We start from the raw sequence: 15,934 nt of genomic DNA, 5'->3' as shown, positions 1-15,934 counted from the left end.
GACGGTGGTCTGCGGTATTATAGTGCTACCCCGAGGGAAATTTTTTTTGTTTTTTATCTTTTAATCTATGAACTTTAACTGAAGTTAAGAAGATTCGATGACTGGCGTTTACGAAAATAACCCTTAGATCATAGTGACCAAAGTCCTATGGCCATCAATAAGGCCGTAATCCATATCAGTATGAGTAACGTGTTCTTTAAGATGCATTCATATTCTTTTAACAAATACGTACATGAGTCTTGATGCCCTTAAGAGAGATCAAGTGCTAATTCCTAGAATCAGAATATGTATAGACGTCAACCATAAAGAAAGAAAACCTGACGCGAAAGACATGAAAACGGGAAAACGTACCGGACAAAACAGAGTCCGACAGCACTACTTAAACATATTCGGATATCGTATTCATATACGTAAACGAATTCAGAACCACTTGGTACGTAGAGACACATGGTATTGTTTTCACAACGTCTGTAGTCTATACGTTGTGGAACTTATTAGTGAGGAACAGAAACACATTTCCTTGTTCGTCTAGAGCTAGCTCGGGCGTTGGGCACTCAACGAGCTCATAAACAAAGGAAAATCACAACAACAGCCATTTTCAGTTCACATTATAAGTGTACGAAAATGAAATAGCAAAAATGTATCTTTTACATCTGTTAGGTACGAAAGATATTCGAATCCTTAAGAATTATTTCTCAATCATTTGTAACGTATCAAACGTCCAGATATAGAGAAAAAACCTGTGATTCATGTGACCAAATGAGAGTCTAAAGTTACTTTGTGGGGTTTCATCCTGGCAAACAGTTCACGACAAAAAATATGACATTATTCTGGCCATTATCCTTATCATTCTTAATATACTAGTCGTACATTATACAAACAGAACATGAAATGATTTTCTTGATTAACTGAAGTTACAGCCCGAATAGTGTAGCGGGCCAAACCAGAAACGTAACTAGAACTTTTTAGGCCTGACAGTCCCGGATATATGCACATCTAACATACTGGTAAGTACAGATACGTATTGGACATTGCCTTAATGTCTCACTGTACAACATCAGTATGACAACATTTTACTCCATGACTTCCTCATAAGTCTGTTCATCACTGGTACACTTAGAAGACAGAAGTGATATATTGTCACTAGGGGAACGCTACCAGTCAACAGATGTGTAACTCTGCGGATGATGAAGCCGGGCTTTCCGGTACCGTGTTATCTTCTGACACTGAGTGAGGGTCATGCCTCTCGCTTCCATCCTACTGACCCTCCCTCCGACTTTGATCATGATACAACTGCATCAAAGTTGCAGCAAATTCAAGCATTAATCTCGGTCAGCCAGTTGTAGATTATTAGAAACTTCTGGCCCGGGGGACAGATACTTTTTTGGGAGACTTCGTACGTATTTACAAACCACGTTACTTCGCAAAATGAAAACTTTCAAATTTGCCGTCTCCTTACTTGGTTTCCCAAGGTTAATAATTTACTACTTCATCCACGTCAGAATTAAGTATTCCAGGGCAGCGCATCCGCCGCTATGCTTACTTTGACTTTCAGATGTTCAAAGAAGTGGATGAACTTTGGTGTGGTCCAATAATAATCAATTACCTCACCTTTATGGTTCATATGATTAAACAACAACGCTACAGGAGTATGATTCATTGATCCATAAATAAGGTTTCCATATGTGTCCAAACCACCGTTAGGGCCCGAGGTTCAGTGGCTGGATAAGTGGTGTCTGTTTAAGTTTTGGTTTGCGTATAGGATAACAGGCCACCATCAAATTTCGCATGAGGGTCGTTCCAGACCCTTTACTGGAATCATCTGTTCCAATAGTGATAGGCACCGTAAACTTTGGGAAACCTAAGAAATGGGGATGTAGTCAAGGAATAATGTGAACTAGGCCAAAGCTTTGTAGTTGTGCTTCATTCCTCGACAATTCTTAACCTTTCGCAAGCAAATTCGTCCACGACTTGGCTAACTTTGCAAAGCGGGATTTGAACTTCCTATAGATGGATTCGCTGATAATCCTATCAACAATGGGACATCGTCCACTGCTACAGGAGTGAGGAACTTCGTAAAGGACTTCGCCTCGAAAATTCTTCCATATTTCCTTCTTAATAACTTCAGCGTTTCTAAACTTACGCTACTTACATCACGAGTACAACTATATCTTCTCAGTACAACTTAAACTTCTCAGAATCTTAACTAACTCTTCTCGACATCACAGTGTTGTCATCTAAGTGCACCATCACCGCATTTCTTAAGTGTCCTTGAAGAACTGTTCATAAAGCAAGCAAAGTAACAGGAGAATTTCGAAGTCCAAACTGAACCCTTAAGAGCAGATAGCTAGTCTGAAGCACCGTAAATGTGGCCATAGGCTATATATATATATATATATATATATATATATATATATATATATATATATATATATATATATATATATATATATATTTTTTTTTTTTTTTTCAAACTATTCGCCATTTCCCGCGTTAGCGAGGTAGCGTTAAGAACAGAGAACTGGGCCACTGAGGGAATATCCTCACCTGGCCCCCTTCTTTGTTCCTTCTTTTGGAAAATTAAAAAAAAAATTGGGAGGGGAGGATTTCCAGCCCCCCGCTCCCTCCCCTTTTAGTCGCCTTCTACGACACGCAGGGAATACGTGGGAAGTATTCTTTCTCCCCTATCCCCAGGGATAATATATATATATATATATATATATATATATATATATATATATATATATATATATATATATATATATACACACCTGTGCTTACCTGTCAGAATCCTTCCTTGAAGTTAGATCTACTAAACACCTGTTTTTACCTACAGACTGCAGGGCTCCTGATTGCATTCATCGCCGCCATCGGAACAAGTTGCAGTCATTCAGTTCTTGTGCTTACACTGGGCGCACTGATCATGTCTCACATAGTTTCTTGTACTAATCTGTCTTCAATAATGTGAAAGGAGTGTGGTAGGCGATAAGCTAGTATGCATATTGGCTAAGGCATCAAATTCATTTCATGCCTTAAAAGGCTAATTGGCCAAACTCCTCGTGCAGTAATACAACAGTCTGTCTGTGTACATATATAAAAAAAATTTATCAACTCATATATTGCTACAGGATAATCTGCTTGAGTAATGTGACGTTCAAGTCATGTATGTCATCTCAATCATCAGAAACAACAGAACATATTCCACCAACCCGAAGTAGATTAAAAACAATTACGACAAACAAGTACTTATCTTCTTACGTTAAATCTGGCAGTGTAAGTTCCTCTCTTAATGTTGTATATCAACGTTGTATCTGTTGGTCAGACAAACCACAATGGAAGACTGAAGACAGTAGCACCTGAAGTGTGATCTGACAACGTCGGACGACAAGAGTTTCGCATAAGATAAACATGCAAGCGTCTTCACACACACACTGTCCTGAACTCCTAACAGATATCATGGCTCAGTATAGGAGATGTATCTCCAGTATATGCCAGTGTGCTCGGGCATCTACCGACATCCATCAGCTGGTGGGTTCAAAGCTCCTGGCTCATGCTGGTTGTCCTCGAAGCCATCGTCCTTCCCGTCCATGTACACTGCATAACCATCTGGGGTTGCACAAACTCTGCTTTTCATCATAATCTTTGTTAAAGGTGATGGAACGTCTTTGAGCACCATGCTACAGCTCCTCGTCATCAAATCCAAGAAGGAAGTTTTGGTAGACTCAGGGCTGACTCTTCCTATGCGCTCTATACGTTCAGAGCGCAGGGCCCCGGTCGCTAAGTGGGTCTAGGAGTCTCGACCATTATATGGCAACCTTCAGAGAGCAGGAAAGGCTATCCCAGACAACCTAGAGCTCGTGATTCAGGTGTGAGTTTGAAGGGTGGAAAACCCTTAAAAAAAAAAGACTCAGTTTTGGGTCCCTAAAAGGTTATGGCTGGTCTGAGTAGACGTATATCTCAAGACAAAATCATCATGAAAAACCATGTAAGACAATACAGAAAATAGCCAGTCACTTCAATCTTTCCCACATCACCCTTACACCGGAAGGAGTTCTAGCTTGTCTTGTCCTTAAAGATTTACAATCACTGTCACCTTCAGTCCCTCCTCTGTCGGGATTATCTGCTTCATCAGTATTTTCCGGACATCCTGTGTACGTCTATGAAAGAGGAATGAAGCACAACTACAAAGCTTTGGCCTAGTTCACATTATTCTTTGACAACATCCCCATTTCTTAGGTTTCCCAAAGTTTACGGTGCCTATCACTATTGGAACAGATGATTCCAGTAAAGGGTCTGGAACGACCCTCATGCAGTCATCAATTTCTCATCCAGAAGGTTACGCAAGGAAACTACAGTGAGGATCATTTCTAAGGATCAACTTATCGAAAGCGATCACTGACTGAGATAACATTGGAGTCAGCTATGGGTAAAGGACTCAGCAAGATTCATCCTCGAATGGCTGTGACTCTGTTGAGTCGACTGATCATTCATGAGTCACGACCATAAACAATACCAGCTACGGGTGTGCTCTGTCTGATTGTGAATCGGGCAATAGGGAGGATTCCTGAACTCAGTAGCAATATGCCCATATCATTGGCATCTATGACGTCCATCACTGAAAGCTCTGGTTGCTGTAGCTACCTACTATTATGTGGACTTAGATCCTTAGATTTTTGACGTTCGACCAGATGATTACTACCTGTTGAAGTAGACGCTAGTGAGGTGGACGAAGGATCTCGAACTTGATGAAGTACCTTTGAGACAAAAGGACTATCACAATGATTTAGAGACCCTTCCCTAAGAGTTTCTTTTTAGTTCGGGTTTAAACATACAGATATTGACTCGTCATCCCTTGCCTGCAGGTAAATGTTTATGAAGAACTATACTAATTCATTCCAGGTTGTCATCCTTTGACATTTAGTAAATTCTATGACATTTTGTGCGGCGTTCCGAGTCAACTCAATATAATTCCTGGGTTCCTGAATCTTTAGGCTACTCTTTCCTCTGCAGGTAAACGACGTGAAGATTCATTGTGACCCATTGGCTTCACCTGGCAGACCACATCTGTAACCCATGGGAAGAACACCTTGGTGGATGCCTCACACCTGTAACTATAGGTATCATGACAGCGTCTGTGTATACGGTATCCCAAGTGATGTGAGGAGTGTTGTCTGATGTTCATGATAAAGATACCAAGGTACAACGGGCTCCATGAAATGGCTTGTTTTCCTCACAGTTATTCAATTCTCTTCCCTTAGAAATGTCAGAGTCCATTTTCTTACTGTAATGATTCACTAATTCCCTAGTGAAAGCTGTAAGGCGAGGTGACTTAGATGTTGTTACTCTTCATGGAGTACCAACTGACACAATCACAATCACTCACGAAGGGAAATATTAAACAAAATTAACACATAATCAAAAATTAATCACTGTATGATAGAATTAGACTCTTATATATCAAGCAAGTAATGAGCAAAATGAATAATCGTATCATCAATCAGAAGACTTGATATACCACTCAATCTCCCTTCTCAATGATTCAGAGCAAATGATCACCCACCCAACCCATAATCCCGACCGCTTTGGCCACTCTCCTGGATCTGTTTTTCCACCTCTAATCGCTCACGCTGTAGCTACACAATCTCGCCTTCCAGTGTTCCATCTGACCACACTCTCATAAATGTACTTATTTTAACGGCACTTGCCCTTCCAGTAGCCCCTCTTAATTGTAAATATGACACCTAAATAAAGCTGACTGGAAAAACTTGCCAAATTCTTTTCTGAATTTCTTAGGGTAAATTACTGTCGCTTATGTGGTGACGCCAAACGCATTGCAGAGGTTACTGTTGCGGGAATGGAAGTATTTATCACTTCTTCCTTCAAGATAACCTATTTTTTCAATCCTCGTTTCAATCGTTCTTTTTCTGAGGTCACTCAGGCAAGGGATCAGGAATATTGGGCTTGGAAAGATTCTCATTCCTCTGATTCCCATTCAGCCTTTATCAATACCCGCAATCACTGCAAGCATGTTATCCATGAGGCAAAACGTTTATTTAAAGGAAGTGTGATAACCTCTCCTCGTCATCCACTGACAGGTCTTTCTCGTCTATAGCTAAGGGCATCACTATTTCTGTCTCTCTACCTCTCCTTCACTTTTACATTATGACGATTCTATAGCTGTCTCTTCTGTAGACAAAGCAACTCTCTCTGGTTCTCTTTTCTCCTCTAACTCTACTTTGGATGACTCTAACATTCCTTCACACCCTGATGCTCCTCTAGTTAATCCTATGCCCCTCTCAGTAATCTCTTTCCGAACAGTCCGAGAAACGCTTCTCTCTGAGGACACAAGCAAGGTTTATGGTCTTGATGGCATCCATCCCCATGTACTGAGTGTGCTCGCTCGTCTGTTCCGTTTCTGTTAAAAAAAAACATAAATTTTCCTTCTCAGAAGCATACATAAGTACATCCCATCCCTAAGAAGGGTGACCATTCTAACCCTCTCTCACTATCATCCTGTTTCTTTGATATTCACCAACTCCAAAGTCTTTAAATCTCTCCTCTTCTCCCATATCCTCAGACATCTTGACTTTCACACTCTCCTGTCTGGTCACCAGTGTGACTTCCGTAAGGCGAGGTCCACTGGTGATGTTCTTTCCTATCTAACTAATGTCTAGTCATTATCCCTGAGAGATTTGGGGGAATCTATTGTGGTTGCCCTTGATATATCCAAACCTTTTGATGGGATGTGACATCGGGGTCTCATCTCTAAGCTCCTTCCTTTAAATTCCACCCCCACCCCTCTCCCTTACTTTGCTCCTTCATATGTAGCTTCCTCTCCGGCCGATTTATCTCCGTAGTTGTTGATGGATCAGTCTCTCCCCTTTTCTCCATTATCAGCGGTGTCCCTCAAGGTTCTGTCCTGTCTCCTACAATTTTTTTTTTTATTTTATCGACGACTTTCTTTCCTCTACAAATAACCAAATGCACTCGTACACTGACGACTCAAAACTGCATTCCTCCATATCCTTCAATTCTGCTCCTTCATCTTTCATTCGGTTTGCATCTTGTCTCGACACAACTTCCTCAGCAAACTCAGACTTGGACAGGATATCTCGGTGGGGTAGACGAAATCTAGTTAAGTTTCTCTTCCCTCCTCTCTGTCTAAAACTCCTCACAATTCTACTCTTCCCTTTGACGGTTCTGTAATTCCACCTCCTAATGAACATTCTTGGTATTACTGCAGCATTTGCTCACTCCTGGAAATCCCGTATTACGGAAACAGCTAAATTTTCCTATAAAAAATGGAAGTCGTGTTTGGGTGATGAAATTACTTTCTTCTGAACAGTTGCTCCATTAATACGAAGGTGATCAGTTCTTGAATTGAGTACTGTTCTCATATCTCGGGTTGTTCTAGCAACGTTACTTGACAGAGTTGAGTTGCAAGCGGTCCTACTACAATATAAACTCTCTCAGGCAACTTCAAAACTCGACCCATCTGCCCTACACCGCAATGTTGATTCACTCTCCCTCTTCTATAGGTATTACTTTGGCTTTTGCTACCGAAAGCTGGCTAGACGACGCAATACTCGGCAAGCTGCTGCATCACATGATTACTGTGTGGCCGTTGGCAACTCAAGAATGGGTCGCTTTGATAACAGTTTCCTTCTATACACCAAGAAACTTTGGAATTCTCTACCTTCTTATGTCTTTCCCAGTAACTATAACCCAGCACTTTTTTCAAGACAGGCCATTCACTTCCTCCAAAATTTGAATACTTCTTGTCTCTTCTTTTTTTCCCTTTCATTAGCTTCTCCATATCTCAATTAAGGCTCGTCTTTGATGCGGTCTTTTGTCTGTGAATGGAGCCTCCAACGTCAAAAAAAAAAAAAAGAAAATGAAATTTATCACGTTGTCGTAAGGGATCAGTTCACGAGTTAGCTCTCAAAAACCGTATTGATCATGTAAAAAAATAAGTCCCAGTGATATTAATGATATTAATCCTCGTAAGGGGCGTAACAGTCGACGATGTTATGTGACGGAGGAAAGGTAACGTAGGCTTCGCACCTGAAAGCGTAAGTAAAGACGTCACACTCTACCACATGCGTTACTGACAGAGAGAGAGAGAGAGAGAGAGAGAGAGAGAGAGAGAGAGAGAGAGAGAGAGAGAGAGAGAGAGAGAGAGAGAGAGAGAGAGAGAGAGAGCACACTCCTGGACACGTCCTCTGCTATTTAGTTTTCTAATGCACAGGTGTGTCAACTGGTGACGTCAAAGCTCCGGGCAGCGGGGTCATGCATCCTCGGTAGCCAGCAAGCCCTCTAGTGAGAAGGCGAGGGTGCCCTTCGTGGCTGGTACTTGAGGTGGGCCCGCTGACACTGATCCCAGCATCACACACCAAGGGCCTCCCACCCTGTGGCGTCATTTGCGTCGTCAGCGGCACCTGTTCTACGCATCGTTCACGGGTACGGCTCATCTACGTGGGTTTGCTCGTTGTCTGCTGAGAAACAGGAAACACCGGTGATCTTGTGGAGTTTCCCTCCACCTTCCCAGCTGCCGTCTCGCAGACGAGTGGTTCCTATGCCGCTCCCAGACCTGGTGGGCTGACCAAATGCTTATAACCTTCAGTTTTCAATCAGCGTTGACTACACTAAGTTGGTTGCATCTGGCTACAGTTTATGGGCAGTTGACGTGGGTGGTTTGTGATGGTCTGGGTGTTTTGTGATCTGGCGGTGGTGTGTGTTGACGTGGGTGTTGTGTGATGGCATGAACGTTGTGTGTTGAGGGTGTTGTGTGATGGCATGAATGTCTGTGTGTTGACGTGGGTGTTGTGTGATGGCATGAACGTTGTGTGTTGACGTGGGTGTTGTGTGATGGCATGAATGTCTGTGTGTTGACGTGGGTGTTGTGTGATGGCATGAACGTTGTGTGTTGACGTGGGTGTTGTGTGATGGCGTGGGTGTTGTGCGATGACTAGTTTTATGAAATAACGTGGGTGTTGTGTGGTGATGATGTAAGTGTTGTGAGATGCCATGGGTGTTGAACACCGGCGTGGGCTTGTATGGTGACGAGGTGTTGTGTGATGGATGTGGACGTGTGATGACATGCGTGTTGTGATATGGACGCTGTGTGGCGTGGGTTCTGGGCATGGGCCAAGGTGGTATTATAGGTCAGTGTGTGGGTGCTGAGCCTCAGGGGTTGCGATACAAATGGTACGCTGTGTTAGGCGTGGGTACTCTATGTGGGCGTGGGTGGTGCTTGAGGGCGTAGGGGGGAGGGGGAATGGACGCAGAGGAAGCGCCCGCTGGGAGTGAGTATTGTCTGGGATATTGGTCGTGCGCTGGCATCCAGGTTATATGGAAGAGCAGATATCTTATGATGATAGGTTGTGGGTAGTCTAAGTGGGTACTGTGTGGGGGCGTGGGTGCGGTGTGTGGCTTACGTGTGTGGGGGCGTGGGTGGGGCGTGTGGCCTACGTGTGTGGGGGCGTGGGTGCGGCGTGTGGCCTACGTGCGTGGGAGCGTGGGTGCGGCGTGTGGCCAACACGTGTGTGGGGGCGTGGGTGTGGCCTGAGTGCTGTGGAATTACTGTGTAGCCGCGGGTGTTCTGTGTGGGTGTGGAAGATGCACATTGCTGTGTGTGTGTGTGTGTGTGTGTGTGTATGTGTGAGGGTATGACGAGTGTAGGCTACAGCGCTGACGAGGATGATGAGGAACGTTCCAGTCATAGGAGGAAGCAGCTGTTGGGAGAGTGCGTGGGAGGCACGGTGATGGGTCAGCGTTGCTACGTCGGGGGCACACTCTTGTCTAACGCTGTTCCAGCCAACGACCATCCCACTCTACCAACGACCATCCCACTCCACCAACGACCATCTCACTCTACCAACGACCATCCCACTCTACCAATGACCATCCTACTCTACCAACGACCATCCCACTCTACCAACAACCATCCCACTCTACCAACGACCATCCCACTCTACCAACGACCATCCCACTCTACCAACGACCATCCCACTCTACCAATCCATCCCACTCTACCAACGACCATCCCACTCTACCAACGATCATCCCACTCTACCAATCCATCCCACTCCACCAACGACCATCCCACTCTACCAACGACCATCCCACTCTACCAACGATCATCCCACTCTACCAATCCATCCCACTCCACCAAAGACCATTCCACTCCACCAACGACCATCCCACTCTACCAACGACCATCCCACTCTACCAACGACCATCCCACTCTACCAACGATCATCCCACTCTACCAATCCATCTCACTCCACCAACGACCATCCCACTCTACCAACGACCATCCCACTCTACCAACGATCATCCCACTCTACCAATCCATCCCACTCCACCAAAGACCATTCCACTCCACCAACGACCATCCCACTCTACCAACGATCATCCCACTGTACCAATCCATCCCACTCCACCAACGACCATCCCACTCCACCAACGACCATCCCACTCTACCAACAATCAGGCAAACAACAGCATCAACCAGCATCGTGAGGGTAGCGGGAAGAAGGGGGAGGGTTGCGGTGGGGCAGGAGAAAGGGGAGGGGAGGTGGTGAGTGAGGGGGAGGAGCCCGGGTCAGGCGCCCCATCACCACCCCGCCCAGACCAGCCAGGCCTGGCGAGTCTTGTGCCACCCTCGACTCCCACCATCAAATGTCACTTCAGAAGGATTGTCAACAGTCTTTATCTACACCGCTGTTCACTTCTGCCACCCTGGATTATCGTAATTTTGCCTGGAACAAGGATGGGGTAAGAGAGAGGATGGACCGTACAGAGGGGAGGGGGGGGTGGAGGGGCGTGGCCAACAGATAGCTCCGCCCCCATGACCGGGGAGGGCTCGTCATTGGCTCCGCCCCCCCGGCCTCCACTGTCATATAGGGCGCGCGAGACGTTGGTGGCTCAGTGGCCGCCCAGCAATGGTCGTGTGGGACCTCTTGGTGCTCGTGTTCCGCATACTGTGCTTCAAGCCGGCCGTCATCGTCATCTGAGCAGCCATGGAGCGTAAGGGCCTCGACCCCACCGACGTTTACTGAGCGTCGTCCACTAGGCCTCTCACTAGTCCTCTCACTCGCTCTCACCACTACCTGCCTGACGGTGGTTCCTGCAGACTCGTCTGCCTTCGCTGACACCACATCAGCTTCTAGTTACCGCACCACCCGCCGCTACACGCTCCATTTACCATGAGTTTCGCTCTGGATCCCCTCGATCCCACAGGTGTATACTGATGGCGCAGCGCCGCCAGTCCCTGCCGAGCCATGGCGCCACACACTCCCTCGTCGCTTCTGCAGTTCCGCCTCGCCCTGTCCCTGCTGTCCTTGCTGGCCGCCCCCTCCCTCGGGCTCCTCCCACACTTTCCAGATGGCGACGTTGTGGATGAGAACAACCTGGGGGAGGGAGCGCCGCAACCACTCAGCCTCCCAGACGCTGTGCGTCTTTATCAGCGCCTACAGCAGGAAGAGAAGCTGCATAAGGAGAGAGAAGAGGGCCGCGCCGACCAAGTGGATGCACGACTCATTGGCATCACAGACGGAGGCGTCTACAGGGGCGGTAAGTGTCACTCAAGGTCAATACTCTCCACACTCACCCACCCATGCAAATCCTTCTCACCACTGCAGTACTTTAATCTCTCTTATCATCTCATCACTGGTTCCCATATCAGTGAATAACGCTCCCCTTATCTCGACTTACATCCCTACTATCTTAAGAAAGTCATCGGTTCATGTTTACGTACGACCGTTGGCCGCGTACGTAACGGTGGCCCCAGCAACGATACCGTAACACTTGATTGCTTGCTCTGTCAGCGTTGAAATCACCAGTGTCGTCGAGGACTAAACTTGGGTTGAGTGGAGTAGAAGCAGATTTGTGGTGGAAAGGAGAACCAGCATTGTGGCAGTAAGGACAGCCAGGATTGTTGTGGAAAAGAAAGCCAGGGTTGTAGTGGCAAGAGGAGCTAGGGTTGTACTGTAGAGGAGAGCCAGGGTTGGGTTGTGATGAAAAGCAGAGCAAGGATTGTGATGGAGATTAAAGACAGGTTTGTGGGAGATAGGAGAGCCGGGTTGTGGTGGAGAGGAGCGCCACGGTTGTAGTGGAGAAGAGAGCCAGGGTTCAAAGCCTCGGTGTCATTGGCCACGGCACTCCAGCTCTCGGCAGTCGCCTCACGTAGACAAACGCTGCCAATGCTCTGCAACCCCGTGGACGTAGACGTTTGGATTACAAGCTATGATGGGAGGTGCCGTGAGTGCCAGTACAGATGACACCTAAGGGCTGGAGGACATGTAAACAACATGAGTGTGTGTAGGTGAGGGAGTGTATTGCCCCTGGTGAACCAGGAATAGTGAGCACTTCAGCATCAGCTGGGCCCCTCGGGCGCAGCAATGTTGACAACACATCATATTCGTCCCTTTAACTGCTGCAACTGAGAGGCTTAGGGTAAGGTAAAGGCATAAGAATGGGTGTATGAGTTGATGCTAAGGTTGATGGTGATGGAAGCACAGCAATGCAACAAACCGGTTACCGAGAGAAAGTATTTTTGTGTTGCCGCTTCCGCATGTCCCACCCACGTCAGCGGTGACCTGGGCCTCGTGCTCCGTTCATTCATCCGAGCGGCCCACCCTGCTCCTCTCCCACAACTTTTGTACCCTTCCTTTCTTCCTCTCTCCTTGTTCTTACGTCTCTCAGCCCTCTGCCATGTTTCTCTACCCTCCTAACCTGCTCCCCTGCCTCTCTACCTTCCTGGCCGTCTTCTCTTACCTTCCCCATCGCATGTCTCTTACTTTTCGTCTTGTTTTGTTTTACCCGCAGTGTTACCTGGTTACTCTCCTTGCCCGCTGTTGCTGCTGCTGCTGCTTTCTCTTTCTATCTCTACCTCTCTCCCCTTCTCTTATCCATCTCTTTTCCCTCCTAGTATCCTCTTTCTCCTTATTGGTCTACCCTGACTCATCCTCATTTTTTTTCCCTCTCTCATGGACTGTCTCTTTGCTTGCTGTTTGATTATGTTCTTCCTCGTCAAGGAGCGAGTATGAAGAGAAAATGGCTTTAAAGTATATTCGTTCATGCTTTAGAATTCATTATTTCATTCTTTAAACTTTAGAATTCATTATTTCAATCGTTCAAAGGAAAAAAAATCTGTGTTTATCCTATAAAGGTTCTTTCATATGCAAGTAAGGCTGGAGTATGTATGCTGCTGAGCCAGTGACCTCAATAGTGTGCAGAGTGATTGGAAGGTCTTCAACTCGGGTGTCAGTCACCTTGAGGTGAAGCAGCGGCAGCAGTAAGGCTAGGCCCCAGGCATAACCATACGATGACACCTACCTGTGGTGCTCTCAGCTGACGAAGGTGGCAGCGGGGCAGCCGTTACACTGGCCAAGCCAGCGGGAGGGGGGGTTAGGGGGCAGGAAGGAAGAGGATATTGGTGCTAGGTTCCCCTTACCACAGACCGTTCACATGAGCTGTTTAGTCTCCATTGGTGGCGTGACTCGTACTGCACCTCTCACAAGACCCGTTACCACGAAGGGCTAATGGGAGGGGACGTGGAAGCGCCTAGCAGGAATCTTGGAGGTACTAAGAGAAGACGAGAGGGTGTCTGGGACGAAAGTTTTTTTTTCTTTTTTTTTCGGGCTCTTAGAGTTGGAGGATGTGCCTGGTAGGAAAGATGTAGAGAGGACAGAGGGAGCTGAAGTAGAGACTGGAAAGTGCATGAAGAAAGGGAAAACAAGAAATTACCAAGAGAACTGTTGGGAAAGTAGACTTGTACCGGCACTTGCTACGTACGGAGCACTGACACAACAGCTAGAGCTACTGCTACATGTAGCGCCCCAGCACTGCTCCGTGTAGCATTCCAACATTACTCAGTGTAGCATTCCAACATTACTCAGTGTAGCACTCTAACATTACTCAGTGCATCACTACATCACTCAGTGTAGCACTCCAACATTACTCAGTATAGCACTCCAACATTACTCAGTGTAGCACTCCAACATTACTCAGTGTAGCACTCCAACATTACTCAGTGTAGCACTCCAACATTACTCAGTGTAGCACCTCAACATTAATCAGTGTAGCACTTCAACATTACTCAGTGTAGCACTCCAACTTTACTCAGTGTAGCACGCCAACATTACTCAGTGTAGTACTCCAACATTACTCAGTGTATCACTACAACATTACTCAGTGTATCACTACAACATTACTCAGTGTAGCACTCCAACATTACTCAGTATAGCACGCCAACATTACTCAGTGTAGTACTCCAACATTACTCAGTGTATCACTACAACATTACTCAGTGTAGCACCCCAACATTACTCAGTGTAGCACTCCAACATTACTAGTGTAGCACTCCAGCATTACTCAGTGTAGCACCCCAACATTACTCAGTGTAGCACCCTAACATTACTCAGTGTAGCACCCCAACTTTACTCAGTGTAGAACTCCAACGTTCCTCAGTGTAGCACCCCAACATTACTCAGTGTAGCACTCCAACATTACTCAGTGTAGCACTCCAACATTACTCAGTGTAGCACCCAGCAATACTCAGTGTAGCGCCCCAGCATTAGTCAGTGTAGCACTCCAGCATTACTCAATATAGCACCCCAATATTACTCAGTGTAGCACTCCAACATTACTAGTGTAGCACTCCAGCATTACTCAGTGTAGCACCCCAACATTACTCAGTGTAGCACTCCAGCATTACTCAGTGTAGCACCCCAACATTACTCAGTGTAGCACCCTAACATTACTCAGTGTAGCACTCCAACATTACTAGTGTAGCACTCCAGCATTACTCAGTGTAGCACCCCAACATTACTCAGTGTAGCACCCTAACATTACTCAGTATAGCACTCCAACATTACTCAGTGTAGCACTCCAGCATTACTCAGTGTAGCACCCAACATTACTCAGTGTAGCACCCCAACATTACTCAGTGTAGCACTCCAACATTACTCAGTGTAGCACCCCAACATTACTCCATGCATCACCCTAACATTACACCGTGTATCACTGCTGTGTGTAGCGCCTGGGCAGTGCTCCGTGTCCAGCCAAACACGACCCTGCATCGCACCACAAGCCACCCGTGACCACGTCGCGCTATAGACGTCGTCAGACGACAGGTGCCTAAGTTTTCATAACACACCTGGCGAGCGGTCAGAAGATCGAACTCTAATCCACATTGGACTGATTCTCGATTGTATGCGATGGAGAGTAATCACAGTGGGACGATACGCATGACAATGATACGGACTTACGAACTAACTGAAATATATATATTGCATTTGTTTTGCTCCTACGGGGCGAACCCTTGAAGAGCGTCAGCCAGATGTGCTGACGAGAGGGGCCGATGTCACCAGGGCGGGTCCTGAGGCAGGTGTGTTACCTTGGGTGGCTGTAGAATAAGAGACGAGACTGAGCCAGGAGGACAGGGGAAGCTCCAGTGTGGAGGAATCCAACACCAGACGACACCTGAATGATGGAGGGTTGGGGAAGCGTCGGCAGGTAGTACAGGAAGCAGCTTGCCCATGCAGGGGGGAAAAAAGTGAGGAAGTAAGATGAAGAAAAATGAGCGATAACGTATGAACTATTGATGATGCGGGGGGGGTACAAGGCAAAACGTCACATCCCGAGTCAAACGAGGATTACCAAGAATGAAAATAAGTTTATTGAATAAGAACCGGAAAACTTTAGGAGTGTAACTGGGAGTTAGGAAGATGAAGCATAGTAGAGAAGATGAGACAGGGACAAGGGTGAGAGGTAGGTGAAGGACGGGAAAAAGTAGGGAGGATGAAAGAAAAGAAGTAAATAAGATCAGATGACGTACAGAAAACAATGTATGTGAAAGAATAAGGAGGAGAATGGGTAAGAAACAGAGTGGGTAGGATAATGAGACGTAGCAAAGACGAGAGGTGAC

The 15,934-nt window shown here is 46.3% G+C and overlaps 1 protein-coding gene across 1 annotated transcript in view; it reads left to right on the top strand.

Annotated features, from left to right (window-relative positions):
- The first annotated feature begins 10,922 nt into the window (after positions 1-10,922).
- Positions 10,923-15,934, top strand: part of LOC139761590 (uncharacterized) — a 28,002-nt gene continuing 22,990 nt past the window's right edge. Inside the window, exon 1 of the mRNA XM_071685852.1 lies at positions 10,923-11,577. Within this exon, the coding sequence (XP_071541953.1) occupies positions 11,286-11,577 (292 nt within the window). The 5' untranslated portion in view covers positions 10,923-11,285. The remainder of the gene's footprint in view (positions 11,578-15,934) is intronic.

This window comes from Panulirus ornatus, chromosome 3, assembly GCF_036320965.1.
Source record: "Panulirus ornatus isolate Po-2019 chromosome 3, ASM3632096v1, whole genome shotgun sequence".
In the NCBI taxonomy this organism is placed as follows: domain Eukaryota; kingdom Metazoa; phylum Arthropoda; class Malacostraca; order Decapoda; family Palinuridae; genus Panulirus; species Panulirus ornatus.
This window is presented reverse-complemented; position numbering and strand designations above follow the sequence as displayed.